The sequence below is a fragment of the Mustela lutreola genome, chromosome 4 (assembly GCF_030435805.1).
Source record: "Mustela lutreola isolate mMusLut2 chromosome 4, mMusLut2.pri, whole genome shotgun sequence".
In the NCBI taxonomy this organism is placed as follows: domain Eukaryota; kingdom Metazoa; phylum Chordata; class Mammalia; order Carnivora; family Mustelidae; genus Mustela; species Mustela lutreola.
Window position 1 is genome coordinate 26,599,752 of NC_081293.1, and position 26,190 is coordinate 26,625,941.

Consider the following 26,190-nt stretch of genomic DNA (forward strand, 5'->3'; position numbering starts at 1 on the left):
AGCTTTTCTTACTATAAATCCTAAGTGGTTGGCATCCCATCTTCAGTGTATTGATTATGTATTGCTGTGTACAAATGACCTCAGACTGAGTGGTTGTAAAACAGGTATTTATTATCTCACAATATCTGTGGTTGAGGAATCCAGAAGCAGCGTAGCTGGGTAGTTTTGGCATAGGGTTTTTTACAAGGCTGCAGTCAGTGTTAGCTGGCGGGGGTGTGGGGGGTGGGTGGTAAGGGGCTGGGGGCTCGGTTGAGTGTCTAACTCTTGTTTTCTGCTCAGGTAATGATCTCATGGGTTGTGAGATCAAGCCCCATGTTGGGCTCTGTGCTTACTTCAGAGTCTGTTTGGGACTTTTTCCCTCTTCCTCTCCCTTTTCCTCCTCCTCGTGTATGTGCTCTCTCTCTCTTTCTCTCTCAAATACATAAATAAATCTTTAAAAAAAAAAAGTGTTAGCTGGGCCTGTGGGCATCTGAGGCTCTACTGGGCTGGAGAATTTGCTTCCAAGCTTACTTATATAGTTGTTGGCAAACCTCAGTTCCTTGCCATGTGGACCTTTTCAGAGGGCTGCTCACCACAGCTGGCCTCCTCCAACGCAAGTAATCCAAGAGAGAAAGAAGAGAGTGAGAGTCCAGGATGGAAGCTGTAGGGTCTTTTATAACCTAATCTCAAATGACATATCATTTCTGCTGGTCATGTAGGCCAACTCTGATACAGTTGTTGGTCTATGTTGGTCTATCCTTATGTAAGGATGTAAATGCCAGAAGGTGGGGACCACTGGGGGCCATCTTGCAGGGTAGCTACCACAGTGGCACACCAAGTTAAGTTGCATTACCACGATTCAGACTCCCTAGATCGGAGAGACTCAGGTCTCTGTCACCCCAGAGGCTGTACCCTTAACTGTTGCTGTGATAAGTGACAAAAAGATTTGCACAGGGTGACTAATGCTAAGTGGGGCATCAGAGAAGATAACAGAGAAGGTTGCATTTGACCTGAGTCATGAAGAAACAGTGGGTGTTTTCTATGTGGAAGAGAGGGGGAGGGACACACAAGCAGGGGACTGGCATGTTCAAAAGCTTGGAGGTTTGCAAGTGTGGCATGTTTGGAAGGTAGAAAGGAATTCAGGATGATTAGAGTGGAGGGTGCATGGAGGAAGCATAGGTGAGTAGAAAAATGGTTGCCTGAGATTAAGTGGCTGATGGGGACAGTTGAAGGTGGGATGACATGATAAGATTGTGTGTTCAGCACATAGAGTTACAGGTATGTGCCTGTCTACCCAGACCCTCACATCACAGCCAGTGAACCTGGTCTACATAAATATTTTAACTCCCTCCTCCCCCCAGTTTCTACCTCTTTTGGTATTATGTTGCTTTCTCAGTTGCTTTTTCCACCTGCTCTCTAATTGAATGTCCTGAGGTTAGGGAAGATGGAGAAGATAATGAGGCATCAAACTGACAGAGGCTGGGCGGAAGACTCAACCGTCAGGCTGAATACACTTTCTTCATTACTACCCATGGGCATATATTCAGATCTCCCCACCACCTCCTCCAACCCTCTTCCCAGTTTTTGGCATTTGGACATCAAGTCCTTTTTAGGTGAACTTCTCTGCTCCCAGCTGGGCATCAGGCCAGGTTGCTACTCTCACTTCTCATTATGTACTGCTTTTCAGCAGCATACCACAGAATGAGAAAGTGAAAGCAAAATGAATTTCTACCATTTCAGATAAGTTCATAATCCTCCTGCTGAAATATGAAGAAATAAGGAGTGTGGAAAGACTTAATATTCAAAACCAGAATCTGGGTCAGAAATGAAAAATTTCACATCTGTGTATGAATGCTGTAGGTAAAGTAATAATGGGAAAAGATGCGTATACCAAAAAGAGAGAGAGAGAAAAAAAAGAAAAGTCTTGCTAGGAGCAGTAAGAGGTGGGGAAACTTTTAACCAATTAATTTCATTCTTCACTGTATTCCTTGGTTCTTGCTGCCACCCCCATTGCTGCCACAGGATTTAGGAGTGAGGAGAAATTGTCTCAGGGAGAGTAAACTTTCCTTTAAGTTACTCTTAACACAGAAAACTTGGACTCTTCCTCAGTAAGAGATTCTCTCACCTGGGAGTAGGCACTGGAAGAAAGTAGAAACTTTAGTGGTCCACACAAGAAGACTTCGGGTTAGGGGCGCCTGGGTGGCTCAGGTAAGTGTCTGCCTTTGGCTCAGGTCATGATCCCAGGGTCCTGGGATCGAGCCCCACATTGGGCCCCTGCAGGAAGTCTGCCTCTGCCTCTTCCCACCGCCCCTGACTTGTGTTCTCTCTCAAATAAAAATAAAAATCTTCAAAGAAGACTTCGGGTTAAAGCAGAACTGTCTCATGTTGAAACTCTCAGGAAACCACTACGTGCATAAAAAACACCCCAAAGAAGCAATAAATTTGGAGTAATTCAGCCGGTCTATATTTTAACGTTGTAGCAGTTGTTAAAATTTTCATTTTGCTTGGTAAATAGTGTAAGTTATTGAGACTACCAGGCCGGTTATGTCACCAGTTGGGTGACTGCAGGGGTGGGAACAGAGCTTAGGAACAGTGTCAGAGTGAATATGGGTGGTCTTTGAACCAAAGATTCGTAGCAGCAGGGGTGGGAGCGTAGGTAGTGTCTCCTTGCTGCTCCACAGGGGCTCAGTGTTGGGATGGTATCATCAGTAGAGGCAGGGTGCAGGCGGTCCAGACCCAGGCTGTGTGAGAAATGCAGGTATGTGGAATGTATTGTGCATGGGTGGTCATGTTTGGGCAGCATCCCGCCTTCTTTGCTGGCTACAGCAAGCCTGTCAGCACCAGGTACCTAATGACTACCAGTTTAATGGGGAAATTGATAGATGAGTTTGTATATTCCTAAATTAAATCATGGCTTGAACCAGGGCATCTTGTAGCTAGTGACAGTTGAATCAAACAGGCGATCACACCATAATGTCTAAAAATCAGCAATAGATTTTGAAACTATTGGGGTGATTTATACTATATTTTATGTCACTTGATAAGCAGTTTTGATATAACTTAGTTCATTAAGAGAGTAGAAGAGAATTATTTAAAAATATTTTTAAACCTTCTAAAGGATTTTATTTATTTATTTGACAGAGAGAGATCACAAGTAGGCAGAGAGAGAGAGGTGGAAGCATGCTCCCTGCTGAGCAGAGAGCCTAACTCAGGGATTGAGCCCAGGACCCTGAAATCATGACCCGAGCTGAAGACAGAGGTTTCCCTCTGAGCCACCCAAGCACCCTTGTGGTGGTGTTATTTTGTTTGGGCTTCTTTTTTTTTGCCCTCCTCTTTCCCTCTTTTCTAGGAAGCCTAAGAAGAAATTAGCTGCCTCTATTTTCACTTGATTCCTGAGCTGTCAGATTGATTCTCTATAAGTTGCTACCTACGTTATCTGCTGAAGTTAGTAGGATCTTAGGTTACTCTTTGTCCTAGAATAAAACCGTAGAACCTGAGCATAGAATCCCAGCTCCAGAAGTATTCTTTATTTGAAGTTGCCCTTTAGCTGAATTACATTTGGGCTAATAGGTAGACGAGCCACTTTGTGCTATGCTCTTTTGCCTTACTTCTTTTGTCTCTTCTGTTTTCTCAGCCTCATTCTTTCATATCAAAATAGTTTCAAGAGTGCTTGGGTAGCTCAGTCATTGGGCCTCTGCCTTCGGCTTGGGTTGTGATCATGGGGTCCTGGGATTGAGCTCGGTGTTGGGCTCTGGCTTAGTGGGAAGCCTGCTTCTCTCTCTCCCACTCCTACTTGTATTCCCTCTCTCACTGTTTGTTTCTCTGTCAAATAAATAAACAAAATCTTAAACAACAATAACAATAACAACAACAAACCACTTTCAAGAGGAAAAGCCTCTTTCATTTGCCTAAAACTGGCAGGTTATCTGGGTCTACTTTCTAGGAGTTTGACAACTTAGTTCTAAAAGACTTAAGGGCCAGATGTTTATTTTACTTAATTTTTTTGGAAAAATTTTAAAAGTTATTTATTTAAGCAATTTCCACACACAACATGGGGCTTGAACTTATAACCCTGGATCACGAAATACATGGTTTTCCAGCTGAGCCAGCCACGCACCCTAAGTGTTAGACATTTAGTTGGTAAACAGCCAATATTTGTTGAATGAATGAATGAAAACAGAAGTCTGACAATTTCTTCCGAATCTTGGTTTGTGTGATGAGTCTGGATTTTCAGAGGGATAGAGTCTAAGCCTTGGGCTTCTTTTTCTTCTTTCCTACTCCCCAGCCTACTTTCTGTCTCTATATATTTGTCTATTCTTGACATTTTGTGTAAGGGAGATCATATGCCATGTGACTTTTTGTGACAATGTTTTCAAGTTTCATCTGTGTTGTGGCATGTATTAGTACTTCATTCCTTTCTGTGGCTGATTACTATTCCGTTGTGTGGATGGCTGATGTCATTTTATTTACCCATTCATCAGTTGATAGACATTTGGGTTGTTTTTATCTTTGGCTATTATGAATAATGCTGTTATCAACATTCATGTACAAGTCTTTGTATGGATATATGGTTTTTGTGTATATATGGAATTGGGGGTGGTTATGTGGTAACTCTGTGTCTAACATTTTGAGGAACTGCTACACTTCTTTTTCCATTTTACATTTCCACCAGCGGTGTACACAGGCTCCAGTTTTTCTATGTACTCATCACAGCCAAGGATTTTATGTCTACCTGGACTTTCCCCCGACTTTGGCAAAAGTAGAAGGGGCGGGCATTAACTTGATTTGAGAAATGATGTTGTTGAGTACTTAGATTCTTGGTTTACAGATATCCAAGTTTTCTCCATATTATTCTTTCATGATCTGCCCATTGTGTTTCTGCACTCTCTTTGCCAGGGATTTATAAACAGTATTGCAATGGGATGAGCAGTTTAATGAGTTCTGATAAATGTATACATCCTTGTAACAACTATCCTAGTCAAGGTATAGAACATTTCTCTTCTCTAAAAAGTCCCTTTGTCCCCTTTTTAGAGGATGTTAAAAAAGTTTTTTTTAAAGATTTATTTCAGGGAGAGAGAGTGTATGTACAAGGGGGAGGTGCAGGGAAAGGGAGAAAGAATCTCAAACAGACTCCACGTTGAGTCCCAGGGCTGACATAGGGTCTGATCTCACCACCCCAAGATCATGACCCAAGCTGAAACCAAGAGTCAGAGACTCAAACGACTGTGCCACCCTGATGCCCTAAGGATGTTAAAATTTTTATTTTTTTTATTTTTATTTTTTATAAAGATTTTATTTATTTATTTGACAGAGATCACAAGTAGACAGAGACACAGGCAGAAAGAGAGGAGGAAGCAGGCTCCCTGCTGAGCAGAGAGCCCAATGCAGGGCTCGATCCCAGGACCCTGAAACCATGACCGGAGCTGAAGGCAGAGGCTTTAACCCACTGAGCCACCCAGGCGCCCCCGATGTTAAAATTTAAAGATGAATTTGTTTTAAATGGTGGATTTCTTAGCTATTAAAATTGAGTTGTAGAAGATTTGGCGAAAACAGAAAAAGAGAAAGAATAGAATTTACCTATAATCCTACCGTCCAAATGAATGTCAAAATTAAATCTTTTTTTGGTGCTTGAATATGGTTGAGACCATTATCATACAATTTGCATGCTGTTTTTTCAATTTCCATTGTAACATAAATATCTTCTGTTGTGAAAAATTCCTTTTAAAAAAAAAGATTTTATTTATTTATTTGACAGAGAAAGTGAGAGCACAAGCAGGTAGAGCAGCAGAGGGAGAGGGAGAAGCAGGCTCCACACTGAGCAGGGAGCCTGATGTGGGGGCTCGATCCCAGGACCCCCGATGCGGGGCTCGATTCCAGGACCCTGGGATCATGACCTGAGCCGAAGGCAGTTGTCTAACCAACTGAGCCACCCTGGCGCCCTGTATTATGAAAAATTCTTAATGGATATTCTTTTTAAATGCTCCATGGGGCCCTGCCTAGGTGGCTCATTTAGTCATGCATCCAGCTTTTGTTTTGGCTCAGGACATGGCTCAGCATCCTGTTAGGCTCCCTGCTCAGCATGGAGTGTGCTTCCCTCTCTCTCCTTCTCCGCACTGCCCCCCCCCCCCGGCTCACCCCTACAGTGCACTCCCTGCTTCTCTCACTCTAAAATAAATAAGCCTTAAAAAATAAAAAGAGCTTAATGGGGTTTTACATTATATATCCATGTTTTAGTCTGCTTGGACTGTGATAACAACCACAGATTGGGTGGCTTGACAATGGAAATTTATCTTCTCATAGTTCTAGAGGCTAGAAGTCCAAAATCAAGGTGCCAGCACCTTTGGTTTCCCCAGAGGCCTCTCCAGGGTATACAGATGACCACCTTTTCGAGGTATCCTCATATGTATGGCCTTTTGTCTCTGTGTGGGAGCAAGCACTCTTGGGATCTCTTCCTTTTCTTAAGAAGAAGCCAGCCCTATGAGATTCGGGCTCTGCCCTTTTGACCTTATTTAACTTTAATGACTTTTTAAAAAAAATTTTTTTATTTAATCTCTGCACCCCATTTGGGACTTGAACTCACGACCCCAAGATCAAGAGTTGCACACTCCTCTGACTATGCCAGCCAGGCGCCCCTTTAAGGACTTTCTTAAAGGCCTTATAGCTAAATACAGTCACATTAGTTACATTAGGGTTAGGGTTTCAACATATGAATTTTGAAGGGACATAATTTAGTACATAACATACAGTAGTCTCCCCTTCTCAGTCGTTTCATTTTCTGTGGTTTGGAAGCAGATGATCCTCCTCCTGTATACCATGGGTCAGTAGTAGCCTAATGCTAGATCACAATGCCTACATCATTCAGCTTACTTCATCTCACCACATAGACATTTTATCATCTCATATTATCATAAGAAGGGTGAGTACAGTACAATAAGATGCTTTGAGAGAGAAACCACATTCATGTACCTTTTACTATAGTATATTGTTATAATTTCTCTATTGTATTATTGGTTATTGTTAATCTCTTACTGTGTCTAATTTATAAATTAAACTTTATCATGGGTATGTATGTATAGGAGAAAAACAGAACATAGAGGGTTTGATACTGTTGACAGTTTGAGGCATCCACTGGGTGTACTGGAATGTATCCCCCACAGATAAGGGAGAACAGCTGTATGTGTGATGATTTACTTACTGTTCTCTCAGCATTGGATGTTATTTCCACAGTTGTTTTCAGTTTTCTTTTATTACAAATGACGTTATGATGAACATCTTTTTGCTTAAAGCATTTAGTTTTTGTATTCTGGGTAAAGCTGAATTCTCCGGAGTGGTTTTTGTGAGTCAAAGGGTATAAACGTTATTAAGGCTATTGATAGAGATTGCCAGATTGCCTCCTAAAGGGGCCATGTACCAATTATACTTTCCTTGACAAGGTATAAGTGGCTGTTTCATTGTACCTTTGTCAACATTAATATCTGTATTAATTTGATACATAAAAACAGTCTTTTAATATGCCTATTTAAAGTGAAGTTGAATACTGTAGAAAGGTGTTAACTTTCCATATTTACTCCCTTTGGTGGGGTGGGGGATTTGTTGGCTATTTCTTTTGCTCATCTTCCTTATTAGAGATGTTATTTTTTCTTATCGATTTGTATAAACATATACGTTAAGCATAGTAATGCTTTTGTGTTCTTTCCTACAAATGTAATTTCCCATATGATTTGGTTTTAGTGTAATCATTCTTAAAAAAACACACAAGATACTCATTTTTAGGAAGTAAATTTCAGCTGTATTCTACTTTGTACTATCCTCCATGGCTTTTTACGCTTTCAAAACCCTCTCCCAATCATAGATGAAAAAATATTTTTTGTTAGGTTTATAATGTTTGAAAAGTCTTTCATCTCAGCCTATTAAATGCTGATTTAGAAATACTCTCCCAAATATGTTAATGTGATGTGAGTAATGTTGAATATTCCAGTGATCTAGAATTGTACCACCTAGTAGAAGTTTTTGTGATGATAGAAAAGTTCTGTGTTGTGCTGTCTGATATGGTAGCCACTAACCACATGTGGTTGTTGAGCATTTGATATATGGCTAGTGCAACTGAAGAGTGCTGAAAAGTGAATTTTTAATTTAATTCCTTTTTTTCAAAGATTTTATTTATTTATTTGAGAGAAAGAGAGCATAAGAGAAAGATAACACAGAGGCCAGGGGGAGGAATAGAGGGAGAAGCAGCCTCCCCACTGAGCAGGGAGCCTGATGTGGAATTTGATCCCAGTACCCTGGGATCATGACCAGAGCCAAAAGGCTTAACGCTAAACTGGCTGAGCCACCCAAGCATCCTAATTTAACTTTAATGTAAATAAAATTTAAGTTAATTATGAATTAAATAAAGAATTTTTTAAAAGATTTCATTTATTTATTTGACACAGAGAGATTGAGGGGGAGAGAGAGAGACAGAGAGACAGAGAACAAGCACAGGCAGGGGAATGGTAGGCAGGGGAGAAGCAGGCTCCCCACTGAGCAGGGAGCCCGCTGCAGGGCTTGATCCCAGGACTCTGGGATCATGACCTGAGCCGAAGGCAGATGCTTAACTGACCGAGCCACTCAGGCGCCCCTAAACCAAAATTTAATTTAAAAATTAATTTAAATTAAAAATAAATTTCAGTAGCTCTGAAGAAGAGTACCTGTGTGGTTCAGTAGGCTAAGCGTATGAATCTTGATTTTAACTCAGGTCATGGTCTTTAATTTTATATTTTTATAGCCTATGTGCGCAACATTGAATGGAGTAGTCTTAACTCAGGTCCACTAATGTATGCTTTTCTCAAAGGAAAGATACTCAAGGAAATGGTATCTGTAATACCTGATCGGCTGCTGACCTATATGCAATTATAGCCCCCTTTTCCTAGTGATAAAGGAAATGAGCACAAGCATTGTCTGTGTGTGTGTGTGTGTGTGTGTGTGTTGGGGGGGGACAGTTTATGCACAGCAAGGTGGAGTTTCTTTCTTTTACTTGTGTACAAATTCATCTCCAGCATCTTTAGTGGCCTTAGCAAAGCTGCCTTCGTAAAGAAAAGGGTATCTGTGGTGAGTTTCAGCATACTTTTAGGCTTATCCCGGTTTTTCTCTGTTACAGACGCTGCATTCAGGTAGTGCATAAACTGCTTTGCTACCAGAAGAAGTGTAGAGTACGCCTGCATTATACCTGGCGGGAGCTATGGTCAGGTAACTTTCTTTTTTGAATTAATTTTCTTTTCCTATATTTCTTATGAGCCCCTAGGCCTAGGCACAGATGAAATTTTTAAAAACTTTTTAGTTTGTTTGGATGCTTCTATTTTCCTTTATACTTTTTGTCATTTCAGCCTTGTTCTTATCCAGATGTAAGCATGTCGAGTATCGTAGTCCATACTTCCTCCTAAATTTCTACTCCCTGTATTTTTTTGTCAGCTGGTAGAAACAATTGAATATATCCTGAGCTCTAATGATTCTTGCTTTGAATAAGAGGTAGGAGGAGTCAGTACAAACTTGGATTCTCCCTCAGTTCCATGTGGTAGCAGCATATGGACTATAGGGAGGCTTCTGTGTGTTTCCTCAAGATGAGTAATCTCAGGAGGAATGTCATAGGGAGAGGGGGTGGGGAGGGGGTGGAGAGATGGGGGGGAAATCCTGTTCTTTGTGTTACATCTGGCATTATTACTGTTTACAGACAGTGTCAATTGTACCACTCCCCCTGTGCCAGAGACAAAAACAGCAAATTACAGTGTTTACTTTTGTCTTTGTATCCATTTGGTCGCCCAGCAAAGTCACAGCTACCCCTGCGGGCGGGAAGTGGCTCTTCTCTAAGGGTACAATTAATGCTGGCTTGCCACCCCTTTCTTTTGTGTAACTAAATTGGAGGTTTCAGGAAAGCCGAGGAGACATGCTCCCTGAGGCCTTTGCTTGCTGATAGGTCCTGTGGCTTTTGTGACCTGATGGTACAATCAAGTCTTCTTCAGATGATTACAGTGATGAATGGTTGCTCCACCCATGGAAGAGCTTGTGTGTATTCTCAGTAGAGGAGGGTGTGTTAGTGTCAGAGGCTTTGTAAGAAACAGGCCAGTAACCCCACCCCCTTCCATGGAATTCATCTCACTTGTTGTGACACATGGTTTCCTCCCAACCCAATTTGGCTTTCTAAATTTAGTCCTCTATAATGGGAAATAGAGATCTTTAATTAATGGATTAGCAAGTTCTTTGCAGTTACTGCCTATGGTGGCGAAGAGTGAACAGGAGAATAACACTAAGTGACAATAGTCGCATTTTGGTATTTTAGGAGAAAAGAGTGGGTTTGTGTGAGACTTTGAGATTGAGATGATCAGATCTAAAGATCTAAAGAGATCAGAAGAGCTTGAAATGACTAAAGTTAGAGTTTCCTAGGTAGGAACAATTCTTATTAATATATAGGACTATTGTGGTTGTCTATGAATAGTTATATGATGGCTAGGATCTAAAATTTTAGGATTAAAGAGAAAATACAAAAATAATACAAATCTGTGGATGTTGGTATAGTTGTAGGACTTAAAACAAGGACAAATGGTTTATGTCTATACTGGGATGAAGTTACCCATTGTAGTACTAACGAGTTGGTGCTAATAGTTCTTTCTGCCTGCTTTTGATTCTCTTTGGGTTTTATTTTTCTCTTGTATTCTGTTTTTTTTTTTTTTCCCTGTTCTATCCTAGCCATCCTGTCTCTGGTTCCTGGGATCTCTCTGGCTTTTCTCCCATTCTCATCATGTGTGGTCCTCTTCCTCATTGTTCTGTTACATTGCCTTTTACTATTTACCCTCATCTTTCTTGCTGGGGCCCAGGGCTTTCCATTACTTTCCTTCCTCCACTTTGTATCCTGTCCTTTGTGGTATTGTTGTCTTATATCCTACTGGCATATACATTATAAGCCCCAAAATACATTGCCATCATTTTTTAAAAAACGATTTTATTTATTTATTGGACAGACCAAGATCGCAAGTAGGCAGAGAGGCAGGCAGAGAGAGAGGGGGAAGCAGGCTCCCTGCAGAGCAGAGAGCCCGATGTGGGCTCTATCCCAGGACCTGAGCCGAAGGCAGAGGCTTTAACCCACTGAGCCACCCAGGTGCCCCTTTTGCCATCATTTTTGTTTAAAGTGTTAGTTATCTTTTTGTTTTTTTTCTTAAGATTTTATTTATTTGAGAGAGAGAGTGAGAGCGTACAAGCAGGGGGAGTGGTAGGTGGAGGTAGAGGCGGGCTCCCCACTGAGCAAGGAACCTGATGTGGGACTCTATACCAGAACCCTGGGATCATAACCTGAGCTGAAGGCAGACACTTAACAGACTGACCCACCCAGGCATCCCAAGAGTCAGTTATCTTTTAAAGAGATTAAAAATGTCCTCTGTATTTATATTTTCTTGATCTTAGCATTTCCCTATTCTGGCTAGGAAATCGTGAGGCAGGAGACCATTTTTATCCTGTTCAGTCACTTTACTTTATGTCTTGGAGTACTTTCTGTCATGTGCAGCTCTGTTTGTAATTTTGTGCTATTTCACGACTGATTGACTGGCATCCTAAGCCTTGATAGGCTGAGAGGAGATGTACATGATGATTATTAGTGATGCTGGGGTGACTTCTTGTTCCTGAGGCATAGGCATTTGTACTGGAGTTCTCTGCCAAGTGAGGTTAGGTCCTTTTCTTATGTAGACTGGGTGAGCCTCCTGGAACCCTGGCTCCCTGTATTCATACACAGTGAGATGCAGAGCAGCAGGTGTTAAGGAACGTTGCAAAATACTCTACTACATCTGATGCATCAGAGCCCATAATAATGTATAATATTGCAATCAGTGAATATAAATGTGGTTATGATGGATCCTCCCACTCCTTGGCTGGCAGTACCCCTCATATGTTGGTAAGCCCATGTTTTTACTCTTTCTTTGCCTTCTAGACTTAAGGATTTGCTGGAGGTGTGTGAACCTCACCATGGTAAATATGCTTATGTGTATAGATCCCCATACTGTGCTGAGAACTTTAATTGAATTTTATTTATAAATAAAACTGGTAAGGCATGTGTTGTTAGATTGGGCACACAGAAGCCCGTTGGGTGTCTAGGAAGCAATTGGCTAGGGCCCAAATGCCTTTTGTTGTTTGGAATGTGGGTGTGTGTTATCACTGCACTTCAGATGGTGATTTTTATTCCTGTGCTGTTTGACTGCAGTCACTCCTTGTTAATGGGAAGGTAACCAGAGGCCCTCTTCCAAATTCGCATAGAATAAGGTAGCTGGATTATTTGGGGGTTTAATCCTGCCTGGCCTCTTGATTTTACAGATATAAGCCTTGACCTTCTCCCTGCTGCCATTGTCTATTTATATGATGCCCGTCACCATAGTATCTGAGTATGTGGGGAAATATATTTAGGCTAACTCTAACGAGGGTAGGAAAAGAAAGGCCTGTCTCTGTCATTGCCCTCTTTTTAGCAATCACTATTTTTCACTAAGTTATGGAAAGTTCAAAAGCTCTTCTCTGACCTCTAGGCTACCTAGATCTCCTATTTTGGATAAAAGATTAGGTCTTAAAACTATCCTCTATAGAGATAGAAAACTGGGGTTTAGGCTAAGATACTAGAAAATAGGTCTTTACCTTTGAGAATATAATGAAAGATAAGATCTTTGTGTCCAGAAAAATGTCCATTTGCATATACATATTTTGCATATAATTTCAGAGAGTTCACGGACCCTCTGAAGCCATCCATGATCCTGTGTTAAGAATCCCTGTCTTGGGCGCCTGGGTGGCTCAGTGGGTTAAGCCGCTGCCTTCGGCTCAGGTCATGATCTCAGGGTCCTGGGATCGAGTCCCGCATCAGGCTCTCTGCTCAGCGGGGAGCCTGCTTCCTCCTCTCTCTCTCTGCCTGCCTCTCTGCCTACTTGTGATTTCTCTCTGTCAAATAAATAAATAAAATCTTTAAAAAAAAAAAAAAAAAAAAAAAAAGAATCCCTGTCTTGGGGCACTGGGTGGCTTAGTCATTGAGCGGGTGGCTTAGTCATTGAACGTCTGCCATCAGCTCAGGTCATGATCCCAGAGTCCTAGGATTGAGCCCTGAATCTGGCTCTCTGCTCTGAGCGGAGCCTGCTTCTCCCTCTGGCACTCCCCTGCATGTGTTCCCTCTCTCACTGTCTCTCACTCTGTCAAATACATAAAGTCTTTAAAAATAAATAAATGGATAAATAAACATTTTTTAAAAATCCCTGTCTTAATTTTAGGTTCCATGGCCTCCCAATTGCTTCTCTTTTCACAGAGTATCTTATTATCTGTGTTAATATTTTCTCTTTATTTACTGATCATACTGTATTCCTCCTAGGAATTTTAGCTTCCCAACCTCCTCTCTGAACTTCTTGGGGATAAAGAGCATGTTGGTCACTATATTTTATTTCCTGTGTCTTCCTATGGCACTTCAGGTTTCTATTTTAGCATATTGTACTGTTTTGCAATGTGTGCATAAGTCTGTATAATGATTTATTTAAATATCTTTCTTTCTTCTTAAAAAACTTCTGTAGCGCAGAGCCCATGTTTTTTTGTTTTTTTTTTTTTTTTTAATTTTATTTATTTATTCGACAGAGAGCACAAGTAGTCAGAGAGGCAGGCTGAAATAGAGAGGGGAAGCAGGCTCCCTGCAGAGCAGAGAGCCCGATGTGGGGCTCGATCCCAGGATCCCGAGATCATGACCTGAGCTGAAGGCAGAGGCTTTAACCCACTGAGCCACCCAGGCGCCCCGAGCCCATGTTTTTATCATCACTTTATCCTCAGCACACTACTTGGCTTATAACAGGGTCTCAGAAAACATTTGAATGAATAAATGAATAAGTGGACATGTAGAATTTCTATTAGTAATGAGTCAGCAGCACAGTGTTGTGTTTGGGTCTCACAACAGTAACAGCAACAATGATAACAATAATAACAACAACAGTAATAATAATAGAATCCAGTAGGATGTTTGTTGTCATGTTTCTGTAGAGCAGACTTTATCCCCTTTTTATTTGAAAAAATTTTTGAAGATTTTATTTACTTATTTGAGAGATCAGGACCCCAAGACAAAGTCAGATGCTTAACCCACTGAGCTACCCCGTCGCCCCTATTTGAATTGTTGATATGAAAGGGAGTGGTGGGTGATTTCTCTTTCCTTTGTCTGTTTCTTCCTTATCTACAGATACATGGATTGCTTTTAACTAAGTAAAAATGGAAACTTTGATGGTTTCCAAGCCATTAACCAAAGAATGAGCAGAATGTTTAGAGAGAAGCATGTAGTTGTTAGAGAGGAAAAGACCTGAACAGAGCTTCATGGAGTCAGCTTATTTTACTTCTTTCCACTGCAGGCAGTAGGGGCACTGGGGAGGCAGCCTGCATTTAAATAGTGTAGCTTTCCACAGTCTGAAAACATGGGTCGATTTAAAGGCAGATTTATACTGACATTTTGTATTCGACATTTATCTATGGATCACCGTCCTTCTTACCCTCTCACTTTGCCACATCCCTGGGTGATATGTCATTATTTTTATCACCATTTGTTGGGGAAGGGAGTGGAGGTATAGGAGGGTAAGTGCCTTGCTAAGGATCATGGAACCAGATACTAAACAGAGTCATGATTAGAACTTAGAGTTCCTGACTTCTATGCTCAGACGCAGATCACTAGGCCACATTTGCTTCCCTGCAGGAAGAAAGGCCCCCAAAGCCCCCAAAACAATCTGTTCAGCTTCACTGTGCTAAATAGCATCCAAAGCATTCACAGCTTTGTGAAAAAGAGAGAAATTGTACATGGCCTGACCTTTTAGATAACCTACTGGGAAAAATGGAAAACCCAGAGAGTGTCACAGCTTTGTGGATCCAGCTGGCTTTCTCATCACTAGCAGAAGTCTGTGACTTCATGGTTAGGTGTACCTTGAGACTGGGAGTGAGGCTTTTGTTGGAAGCTTGTTATATTGTAGGTGTTGTCACATAGGGCTGAAAATTTTCAAGAGAAGGTCTGACCTTAGCCATAGATGGACCTGTGTGTTCTTGTATAAGTAAGTATAGCTTTGACAGCTTGGTGGCCCCTCCTGGTTTCGGGAAACTATCCTTTGAACTTTTAATTGTCAGCTTTGTTTGTTTGTTTAGTTTCTTTTTTGAACTTTCAATTTTGATATAATTATAGACTCACAGGAAGTTGCAAAAATAGTACAGCAAGTTCTCGCACCCTTCACCCAGCTTCCTCCAATGGTGAGATCTTATATAACTCTACAATATTGCTTCTTTTAGTTTTGGAGAAGGTATGGGGAGGAAGGAAGGACAAAGCAATAAACAGCTAGAGTAGATGGGGAGAGGAATTTTGGCAGCTGCTGTTGCTATTTTGTTTTTAAAATTGCTTTTTAAATTGTTCTTCCTCTTTCCCCCAAATTTTCTCTGATGTAGGGGAATATGTTACAAGATGTATTCTAGGCTTGATGTGCCTAATTAAGACTGCTCTAGCTTCTATGTGCAAAAAGATGGAGGTCTCTTTCTTCTGTGTATGATCAATTTCTCTCAGAATGTTTTAATACAGGGTCATTAGAAGGCATTTTTCTGTTTCCATCATTTTGTACAGCAGTGTAGAAAGCCCTAGGACTGAAAAAGGATGCCAGAAGACTCTCTTTTCCTTCAAATCACCACATTTGGCTAAGTCTAAAATTTATACTATTTTGACTCTTTCTTTCATCCCCTCAAAAACTTGGCAGGAGCAAAAGATAAGAATTTCTAACAGGTTTAGCCTGTTAGAAGGAGAAAAAGATTCCCACCAAAAAGCCCCTGAAAAGAGTGAGAAATCTCTGTTCTTTTCTCTGCACATGAAGTCACTTCCTTTCCAGAGAAATGTCAACTCTCATAGGCCTATTAGCATCTTGTCAACCAAAAGAGACAGAGGAAGGAGTAGCTGTGCTTTTGATGCTCTGCCTGTACTAGTTCTAAAGGAGCATACTTGGTTTCATGAGATATCATTGTTCCCTGCATCTCCAGTGAGCAGGACAGGTCTGTTACTGTTTTTCTCACATTTTGGCAGGAAGTAAAGTTCTTGATTCTACGTCACATGCCTCTACTGAGATGTGGTCTCACTGACAGTTTGATTTCTTAAAGGGTAATGATTTTAGCTCTCTCTCAGCTGGGCAGTATTGGAAAAAATAAGCAGGTGGTATAGGACCCTGGAAGGCACTGGCTTCTGAGCATGCTTACAGGCAGCTGCACAGGAGCAAGGTGTATGGGGTCCTGCATTTCCAAGAGTCTGAGTTCCATATGGGAACTTTCACATAAGGGCACATTTTCATGATAAAGAAGAGGGTGGGTGGTAACTGTGAGAATTGCAGTGTCCCCAAGTAAACGGGGAATTGGAGATAGTTGAGAACCTTATTTTCCCTTTTAAGCAGATGTACTTCAACAGCAAGGAAAATGTAACACAGAACCTAACTTCCATTTAAAATAAGAATTTGTTCTTTTTTCCAGTTCATCTAGAGGGGTGTGGAGCCCTTAGGCAGTGCAGTCTGTTGATACGTGTGTGTGTGTGTGTGTGTGTGTGTGTGTGTGTGTTAAAATATACATAATACTTACCATCTTAACTGTTTTTAGGTGTGTGGTTCAGTGGTATCAAATGTTTACCGCATTGTTGTGCAGCCGTCCCCACCATCTCTCCCCATAATTCCTTTCATCTTGTAAAACAAAAACTCTATACCTACCAGACAAGAACTCCCCATTCCTCCCTTTGCCAGCCTTTGGCAAGCAGTATTCCACTTTCTGTCTTTATGATTTTGACTACACTAAGCACCCCAAGTGAGTGAAATCATACAGTGTTTGTCTTTTTGCGACCGGCTTATTTCACTTAATATAATATTCTCAGGTTCAAGAAATCAGTTCACTCTTCCTCAGAGTTTGCTTTTTTTTTGGTTAATTTTTTTTTTTAAAGATTTTATTTATTTATTTGTCAGAGAGAGAGCCAGCGTGAGCGAGCACAGGCAGACAGAGTGGCAGGCAGAGTCAGAGGGAGAAGCAGGCTCCCTGCGGAGCAAGGACCCCTTTGTGGGACTCGATCCCATGACGCTGGGATCATGACCTGAGCTGAAGGCAGCTGCTTAACCAACTTAACCACCCAGGCGTCCCTTGGTTAATATCTTTAATTATTGTTTTGTTGTTGTTGTTGTTGTTGTTGTAGGCTATCTCTGCCCATGTTCAGCATGAGTGTAAACTTAATGTCTTCTTTGCGCTCTTCTGAGCCTTTTCTTGGGCATGTGCAGTTACTTTCTAGATTTCCCTGTATATGCAATTAATTTTTTTTTTTAAAGGACCCCCAACACGGGGCTTGAACTCATGACCCTGAGATCAAGACCTGAGCTGAGATCAAGAGTCAGATGCTTAACTGACTGAGCCACAGTGGTGCCCCTATGCAGTTGTTTTGAATGTTCTAGTCTTAAATGTCTGGCTTTGTTTCTGCAAAGAAACATACAAAAAAATGAAGGTGGAGAAAAAGGGCACTTGGCCCTTCATTTATTTATTTTTTTAAAGATTTTATTGATATATTTGAGAGAGAGAGCACAGGCACAAGACAGGGCAGAAGCAGACTCCCCACTGAGCAGGAAGCCCGCTGTGGGGCTTGATCCCAGGACTCTGAGATCGTGACTTGAGCTGAAGGCACCGTATACGTGGCCCTTTTAAATCTCATGGATGTAACTGACGTGGGTGGGGATGGGTTTGCCTCAGTGAGAGGAGGTGCAGCAATACTGGCAGCTTGCTTCTTTGTCTACATCTCTGTAATCAGAAGCAGGAATCAGCTCTCCAAGCACAGATCTCCAGTATTTAGGGGATAGACTCCTTTTTTGCCCACCCTACCTCCTACAAGCTGTGTGCATGCTCTTGCCCGGCAACATGGCTGGGCAGGTGGGTTGGGGAATGCCTTGTTGCTACTTTGCTAAGTGCTGAAATTGACTGAAATTACCCAAAGTTTACCATCAAAGTCTTCCCTTGGAAACTGAAAACCTTTACCATACTTCAGAATTCCAAAATAGTTAACATCAAAAAAAAAAAAAAAAACAACACAAGATCCACTCAAAATAGTTAACATCAGACAGATTCCATCACTGCAGTGATTTTCTGGGTAGGGAGAGAGATACCTGTTGGCTTTCTACTCTGCTTGTCTTCCCAGAATCCTTTTCTCCTGTGTTCACCTGGAGGGCTTATAGCACACAACCAAAACCATTTCATTTTCTTGTTTCATTCATTGGCCTCTTTAAGTGAGGGGCTTGGGTTTGCAGCCAGACAGATACCTATATTCTGAGAGGCCACCTGGTGTATTTTGTGTTTATTCTACTGGTACATGTTGGCTTCTAAGTCCTTCCTGCACCACTTTGCTGATTGACAGGGAGCCTGCTGATTGTTGGCAGTGTCCCTGGGTAATTGGCGGTTTTGTCCAGAGATGCTGGAATTGGCTAGAGTTATAGTGCCTCTGGGGTTTGGGAGGCATTGGCTTGTTATACTAGTGCTATTTCTAGCCTGTCCTTGGAGTTTCTCTGCCTTTCTTCTAAGCAAGTGAGATCCTAATATTTCTCTTCTATCAGTCACTGTGAAATTATCTATTTCCCCAAATGAGCGCATTTTGATTTGGATCTCCAGCATTTCCTCCCAGCTCTGTGCCAGGCCACAACATAGGGCCTGGTTGAGTCTTGTCTTTGCTTTCTTTCTCTTTTTCTTTATAGTATGTTAAAACTGTTAAAATAATAGCTCTTTCTGAACTGATTCTTGGAGACAATTTATTTGTGCTCTGCTAAAGGCTCTCTGTCTCCTTCCTGTTTTTAATATTATTTAAATGTCATTCACTTGGTTTTATAATTAATCCTCCTCTTTGCTCCTCTGAGGCAGGCATCTGAGCTACCACTTAATTGTGTCTTCCTGTAGTTGGCTTGTTCTTCTCTGCACCTGGTTTACCTCAGTGTGGGGGACAGGTTTTAGTCCTGGAGAAGTTCCCATATCCATTATTCATTCTACTCTTCTACATGGCAACACAATTTACTGCTACTCTCTCCTTGAATTCAAAGCAATTCAGGAAAAAATTCTGGGGGAGTCCTCATCATGTGGGGTACATTGATATTAAGAGCAGCTCTGCAAACAAAGCTCCTTGTGGGGTAAGGGAGGCCTGTGTGAGGTGGCAGAATTCTCAAGTGGATGGCACCAAATTCTTCCCATTTGAGAAATAGATCTGTTTCTGCCTCTGGGAATTCACTTGGGACTCAGGAAACCATCAAGGTACCTATTCCTGGTTCAGCTTCCCAGAACCTGCTTGCTATCTTATATTCCACATGTATCTGCATTCAGAAGTTGGAACTTCGGCGCACTCTTGCCATACTTGACGTGCAAGATCCCCCTGGGAAGGAGCTTGGGCCAAAGCTAAGTGTGAGACTGACTGGTGCCTCTAGTAGAGTCAGAAGAGGCAGCAGTTGCAGCCAATTTGTAGTTCCTGAAAAAGAGCCCAGAAACAAAATTTTCAAAGTGCCTGGTAGACTTTCCAATGAAGAAACAAATGTGTACGGAGCACCTACTTCCCTACAACTTAACCATATTGCATGTGGAATATAATGCCTCAAATATCTCACTGACCTAACTTCTCTATTTTTCACTCAGTGTAGGTTAAGAGTATTTGGAGCCAGGTATCTGGAGCCTCATTTAATAGAGTTAGCAAAGATTAGCAGTCTAATCCAGGATCCCCAAGGATTTCCTAGACTATTTTTGGTACTTAAGTGCTTTGGTGGCTCTGATGGTGAACTTTAATCATTCTGAAGGCTGCCATAGTGTTGCTGTCTTGAAGGCTACTCAAGATTCATTTTGAATTTGCATTCCTGCCCAAGAGTCCGTGGCTCTCTGTTGATTGAGCATATTTGGCTCCTTTTCTTTAGCCCATCAAAGAGGAAACATTTTTGCGTGTTTGGCCATGTACTCCGTGCTGTGTATACCGTGATGTAAATTTTAGCTAGGCACTTACGCTGAGGTTATAGAAAGTTGGGATGGATGTTTGTGGGGCTCCTGCTAGTGTTGGTAGAAAGAAAAACATTGACCTCTTATTTGTTTTTGATTGGTAAAACATACATAAAATTTAACCTTTTTTTTAAAAAATTTTATTCATCTGACAGAGATCACAAGTAGGCAGAGAGGCAGGCGGAGAGAGGAAGGGAAGCAGGCTCCCTGCTGAGCAGAGAGCCCAGTGCGGGTCTCTATCCCAAGACCCTGGGATCATGACCTGAGCTGTAAGCAGAGGCTTTAACCCACTGAGCTACCCAGTAACCATTTTTTTTTTAAGATTTTATTTATTTATTTGACAGAGAGAGATCAAAAGTAGGCAGAGAGACAGAGAGAGGGGGAGAAGCAGGCTCCCCGCTGAGCAGAGAACCCGATGTGGGGCTCGATCCCAGGACGCTGAGATCATGACCTGAGCTGAAGGCAGAGGTCCAACCCACTGAGCCACCCAGGTACCCCCCCAGTAACCATTTTTAAATGTACAGTTCAGTGGCATTAAGTATATTCACATCATTGTTGGAAACATTTCTACCTTCCATCTCCGGAATTTTTTTCATCTTCACAAACTGAAACTCTCTGTACCCTATAAACAATAACTCTTATTTACATTTCTCCTTCTCTCCACTTCCTGGCCACCACCACTCTACTTTCTGTCTCTGTGAATTGACTACTCTAGTTATATAAGTTGAATTATTTGGGATTTGTCCTTTTGTGACTGACTTTTTCCACTTAGCATATTGTCTTTGTAGTTCATCCATGTTGTAGCATGTGTCAGAATTTCCTTCCTTTTTCAGCCAGAATATTATTCCATCGTTTGTATATACTGCATTTTGTTTATTCATTCATCAGTTGATGTTGGGTTCTTCCACCTTTTGGCTGGCATGAATAATGCTGCTATGAGCATAGGTGTATAAATACTTGTTTGAGTCCTTCCTTTTCACCTCTTGTTTTTGAGAGTGTGCAGGTTGAAGTGTCCTAGGTCACTGGAATGAAATCCTCACATTCTTAGGAGAGAGATGCACTTGACCTTATAGGATTTTTTCATTTGGCCACTTTGATATATGAGGGCCAGGTCAGTGGAGTTCAACTAGAGTTATGGTTTGGGTAGCAAATATGGGTATTGACCCTAGAAAGCTAGCTCTCCCACCCTCAGCAAACATTCTTTTAATTTAAGTTTAGGTGGAACCAGTACAGCTGTATAAGACCTTGGCAAGGGGAATTCATGGACCTTCTTCCCAATATGTTGTTGCCCTTGATGCAGTTTAGCTCCCAACTAGTTTTGTGGCTTTGGGTAACTTATTTAACCCTCCTGAATTTCAATTTAGTCATCTGTAAATCGGGACCAATAATACCTTCTTCATTGGATAGTTAAGGGGATTTGATGAGAATAATGTACTTTCAGTGCTTTACATAATGCTTAGTATCTAGCAGACACTTAATATATGTTACCTTCCTTAGCACTTATGGCCACTGTATTTGAAAGGAGAGGAGTGTACTTTGGGGCAAGTGATTTCTGTAGTTAACTCTCTTTTTAAGGTGTCACATAGAGGGCAGTAGAATAGAGGAAGGTTTGAGATACTTTGTGTGAGCTTCTGGCACAGTTATTAACCTGTGGTGGTGGTTACTCAGCAAGAAGATACGATACATTTCTTTATATTATATGTCTCTCTGGTGTTGGCATTTGGGGGCAGCCCATTCCTGGGGGCTATGGAGGATGGAAGCTGATGAGAATTGTCTCTTAAAGCCTGGAAGGTTTAAACTACAAAGCCTGTCTGCATCTAAGCCCTGCCATTCTGTTTTGTGGGGATCGGCAGCCATTGCTCACCAAAGGGGTAACACTGTTTACACAGTGTTGAGTTACTCTAACATAGGCCATTATTCTTTGGAAATATATCAGATGAAGCATCAAGTCTTTGGTAAAGAAGAGCTTGTGTTAGCCTCTTCTCCCCTTATAGAAACTGTTTAAAAATTGGAGGGGTGCCTGGGTGACTCAGTCAGTTAAGCATCTGACTCTTGGTTTTCGCTCAGGTTACGATCTCAGGGTAGTGAGATTGAGCCCTGAGTCGTCAGGTTCCATGCTCAGTGAGGAATCTGCTTGTCCCTCTCCCTCTGCTCCTCCCCCTCACTCTCTCTCTTTCTCTCTCTCTATCTCTAAAATAAATAAAAAATCTTCAAAGCAAAATTGGAAGCACGATGAACCAAAAGGTTATATTAAAAAAAAGACATCCTGCCCCCCCTTATCTCCACAATGACTACAACATGTACTTGATACCAAGCTCTTACAGACATATGACTAATGAACAGTGCTATGTTTATACAACCAACCTCTTATCTTTTATAGTTATCTTAACTCTTCTCTTATGTACTGCTACTTCTGTGACTATCTGTGGAACAGTTTGGCTGGTCATGTGCCCAGATGACACCAAGTGGACAAGTGGATAAAGGGCAGTTTTCTAAAAATGTGTGTGTGTGTGTGTGTGTGTGTGTGTGTGTGTACACGTGTACATGAGGAGAGTGGTGAGCCAGGGGCCAGCCAGGATGAGCTCTGTGCTACTTATGTGTTGGCACTGAGATCCCAAGTGCCAATTTTCTCCTGTCCTTGACTTGCCCCTGTCTGATAAGAAGCTGTTCTCTTTTTTGGCCTGCACTTAAATCCCATGTGTAGCTCTGTACCATAACAGCTTATGAATAAGCCTGGCTGCTAATTATTTATACCAGTGTTTTTGTCTTGTTTTATTTCAGTTCTGATTTTGCATAAAGAAAGGGGATCTTGGCTCCCTTTATTTATTTTAAAAAAAAAAAAAGACTTATTTATTTAATTTAGAGAGAGGGCAAGTGAGAACATGTGAGGTACACAAGCAGGGGGCGGGGCAAAGGGAGAGTGAGAGAGAATCTCCAGCAGACTCCCCGCTGGGTGGGGAGCCTGACACTGGCTTGATGGCAGGATCCTGAGATCATGACCTGAGCTGAAATCAAGAGTTGGATACTTAACTGACTGAGCCATCCAGATGCCCTTGGCTCTCTTTAAAGTCCAGATCCAATCACATTCCATGTTCAGATCTTAATTTTAAAGAGGACAAAGCTGACTGAGGGGGATGGGAATAGTTTTCGTTGACAGTTACGTGCTGCTACTCCCCTGCGCTCCCTCCCTCCTTCCCTTTCCTTCCCTCTTCCTTCCTTCTTTCTCTTCTTTTCTTTTTCTTTTTCTTTTTCTTTCTCATTTCCTTCTTTCCTTCCTTCCTTTCTTTTTTTTCTTTCTTTCTTTCTTTCAAGATACTACAAAGGAGGCAGAAACAGAAGAGGGGAAAAAGGTGTGTGACAGAGAAGAGCTACAAGAGCAGACACAGGCCCTGCTGAGGCGGTTGATGCTGAGAGAGGCTACTTGGGAGTCTTTTAGTGTTGCAAATGGGCAGTAGAAAGGTAATAATGAGGTATTAAACATCTGTACTCTTAATAAGTACCTCAGGATCAAGAGAAAGAGTGGACCAGATTTATGAAAACGAACTGAAATAGCCAGTAGATGGAGAAGGTTATAAAGCAGAGTCAAGATAAGTGTTGGGAATAGTGTAGTCAGCAGATCTAAGCACACCATTTGTAGGTAAGCATCTCTCCCTTTAACATTTAATTCCATCTGGCACCTTTATTTAATCTTAGTGGAATGGGAGAAAGCACACTAATCAGGAGACCAGGTTCTAGTCTCAGCTTAGTCACTAGCTACTTGGGGTGGTGCTGGGAAGAGGTGTTTTCTGATCCAGAAACGAGGGAACTGGATTACATGATCTCTAAAGTCCTTTCTAGTTCCAAAAATCAGTTATCCTGAAGCCTCACAGACTTAGAACTCCCCATACATCAGGTCAGAGGATAGCAGACCTTGTGTGCATGGTGATAGAGAGGACACCAAACAGTTGACAGAATGAGTGCAAAGGGTGATGATTTTCAAAAAGCACTATTCCGTGGGATGCTGGGGCATTCTCTCTTTTTTTTTTTTTTTTTTTAAGTGTTTATTTATTTATTTGACAGAGATCACAAGTAGGCAGAGAGGCAGGCAGAGAGAGAGGAGGAAGCAGGCACCCCACTGAGCAGAGAGCCCGATGCGGGGCTCAATCCCAGAACCCTGGGATCACGACCTGAGCTGAAGGCAGCGGCTTTAACCCACTGAGCCACCCAGGCGCCCCTGGGGCATTCTCTCTTGAGGAGGAATTATGGTCCCTGATGTAAGAGGCTTGTGGGAGCTGATTTTAAGGTTGCTTTGTTCATTTTCTCTGCCTGTGTAATTTCTCTAGAGAATGACCAGTTCCAGGTGAGAAAACCCTGGCCTTTTTTGGAGGTGGGGGGCTGTGTATGGAGTAGGTAGGTATCTCTGCCTGGATTATCAGGGGCAGAATGCAGGTTTTCCCTGGCACTGACCCTCAGAGTACTGCAGTGCTGAATTCTTCTCAAAACTGTTTGGCTCCACTGATGTCTGTGGTAGTTGGGACATAGGTTGCCTCTTGGCCTGTGCCAGAATTGCTCTCTTCTTCCCCTTGCTTTTATCACTTTGTCATCCCTGACTCTGAATCCCAGAGATCAAGACTAGTTGTAGTCCAGCAGAGGAGCAATAAATCATCGCTCCCACTTCTTTTCCTCCAGGTTTTCTGCTCCTTAATTACCACATAACCACTGCTGAGGCCGCATCTTTGTGCTGTATGTGCTAGGGACAAAAGCCCTCCTTGATTGGATGTGAACAAAAGCTGCTTTGTCTCTCTCCAGCCATTGTGTTTTGCTGTTTTGCCCTGTGCCACATGTTCTACCCGTTCTTTTCTCTTGTCTCCTGTGAGTTTTTAGAGTCTGATTGTCAGATGATTTATCCATTAACAGGGCTTGTCTAAGCTCTGGAGGTAGTGGGTAGAGTAGGCAGCCCTTAAATAACTCGGCAAGATGATCTTCATTAAAGAGAGAGGTTTGGGCTGGGTTAGTCATTTCTATACGGATTCTAGCTAGTCCCCTTCATTCTCTGAGCTCCTGGTAGGAGTTAAGGAGGTCGTGTGATCCAGAGTGGGCTCCTATGGAGCTTTTTTTGGGTCTAGTCCAACAGATTGCTTGTTAACAGATAACATCAAAAGAGCCAGCTGCCTATCATTTGCCTTTCCATTATGAAACCTCAGAGAACTTGAGTTAGCGCAAGGGTGAGGAGTTCATAAATGAGGATGCCTATGACCTTCATCTCTAGTAAGGCTTTTTTGCTATTTGAGGGGAAGATTCAGACTTTAGAAACAGAGTGTAGACAGGCCCTTGTACTTTTCCTTGCCTGCTGTTTCTTTACTGAACCTCTGATTTCAGAGGTTGAGAGTAAGGAGTGTTGTGTGGCAGGCAGCAAGTATCTGGAGAGTCTTACTCCTACTCATCATTCCCTGCTGCTTCAAATCAAAGCTCACCTCTCTTCTTGAAGGGTAGTAAGCTTCACACAAAGCTCAGACAGTATGGGAGAATGGACTTCTTTGCTGGCAAAGAAGCAGATATGGTCTTAGAAAAGGAGAGGTCAAGCCTTTTTTTGTATGTCTGTGGGAGTAGAGAGGGTTGAGGGGGAGAAGACAGAAGGACCACCAATTGCTTGCAGCTCCTGAACCCCTTCTTCCTACTTTCCCATCAAGTAGGGGAGGTTGGTACAGCGGCAGTAGTCATGATGAGCACAGAAGTAGGATTTCCTTCATGGTTTTAGGTGAAAGAGAACAAGGCAACCGATGATTTCTTCTATGCTTAATATTTATTTGCAAAATGTCTTTATACCTACAGTGGTAAGCTAGGGTTTTGGCAGTCTTTTAAATGAGGTTGCTTGGGTTTTAATCCTCATTAAGCATACCCGGGAGAAAGGGGAACTTTTTGGCAAATGCTGTCATGGTTGAGAGAGGAAAGAGTAGGCTGCCCTTTTGTTTGAATAGTTAAGGACTTTTTTTTTCTCTTTATGAGAAAGAGCCTGAAGTCCAGTATAGTTGGCACATCTGGTGACTAGTTAAAATGGAAGGATGTCCCTCTTAGCCATGATGTTTGAAACAAGTGCACAGCTAAAACATAGCAAGATGACATGCAAGCAGCCTGGGATGAGAGGGGGGATCCTCCTTTTGATCTATACATTGAACAAATTTGGTGGGGAAATCACTGTGTGGAAGTAAATTTGGA

At 41.9% G+C, this 26,190-nt stretch overlaps 1 protein-coding gene across 3 annotated transcripts in view; it reads left to right on the forward strand.

The window, feature by feature from the left end:
* The window catches only part of ARMH3 (armadillo like helical domain containing 3), a 186,325-nt gene that overhangs the window by 50,490 nt on the left and 109,645 nt on the right, over positions 1-26,190 (forward strand). For all 3 annotated transcript variants that reach the window (XM_059169113.1, XM_059169114.1, XM_059169112.1), the window contains exon 20: positions 9,116-9,204. In XM_059169113.1, coding sequence (XP_059025096.1) covers positions 9,116-9,204 — 89 coding nt within the window. The remainder of the gene's footprint in view (positions 1-9,115; positions 9,205-26,190) is intronic.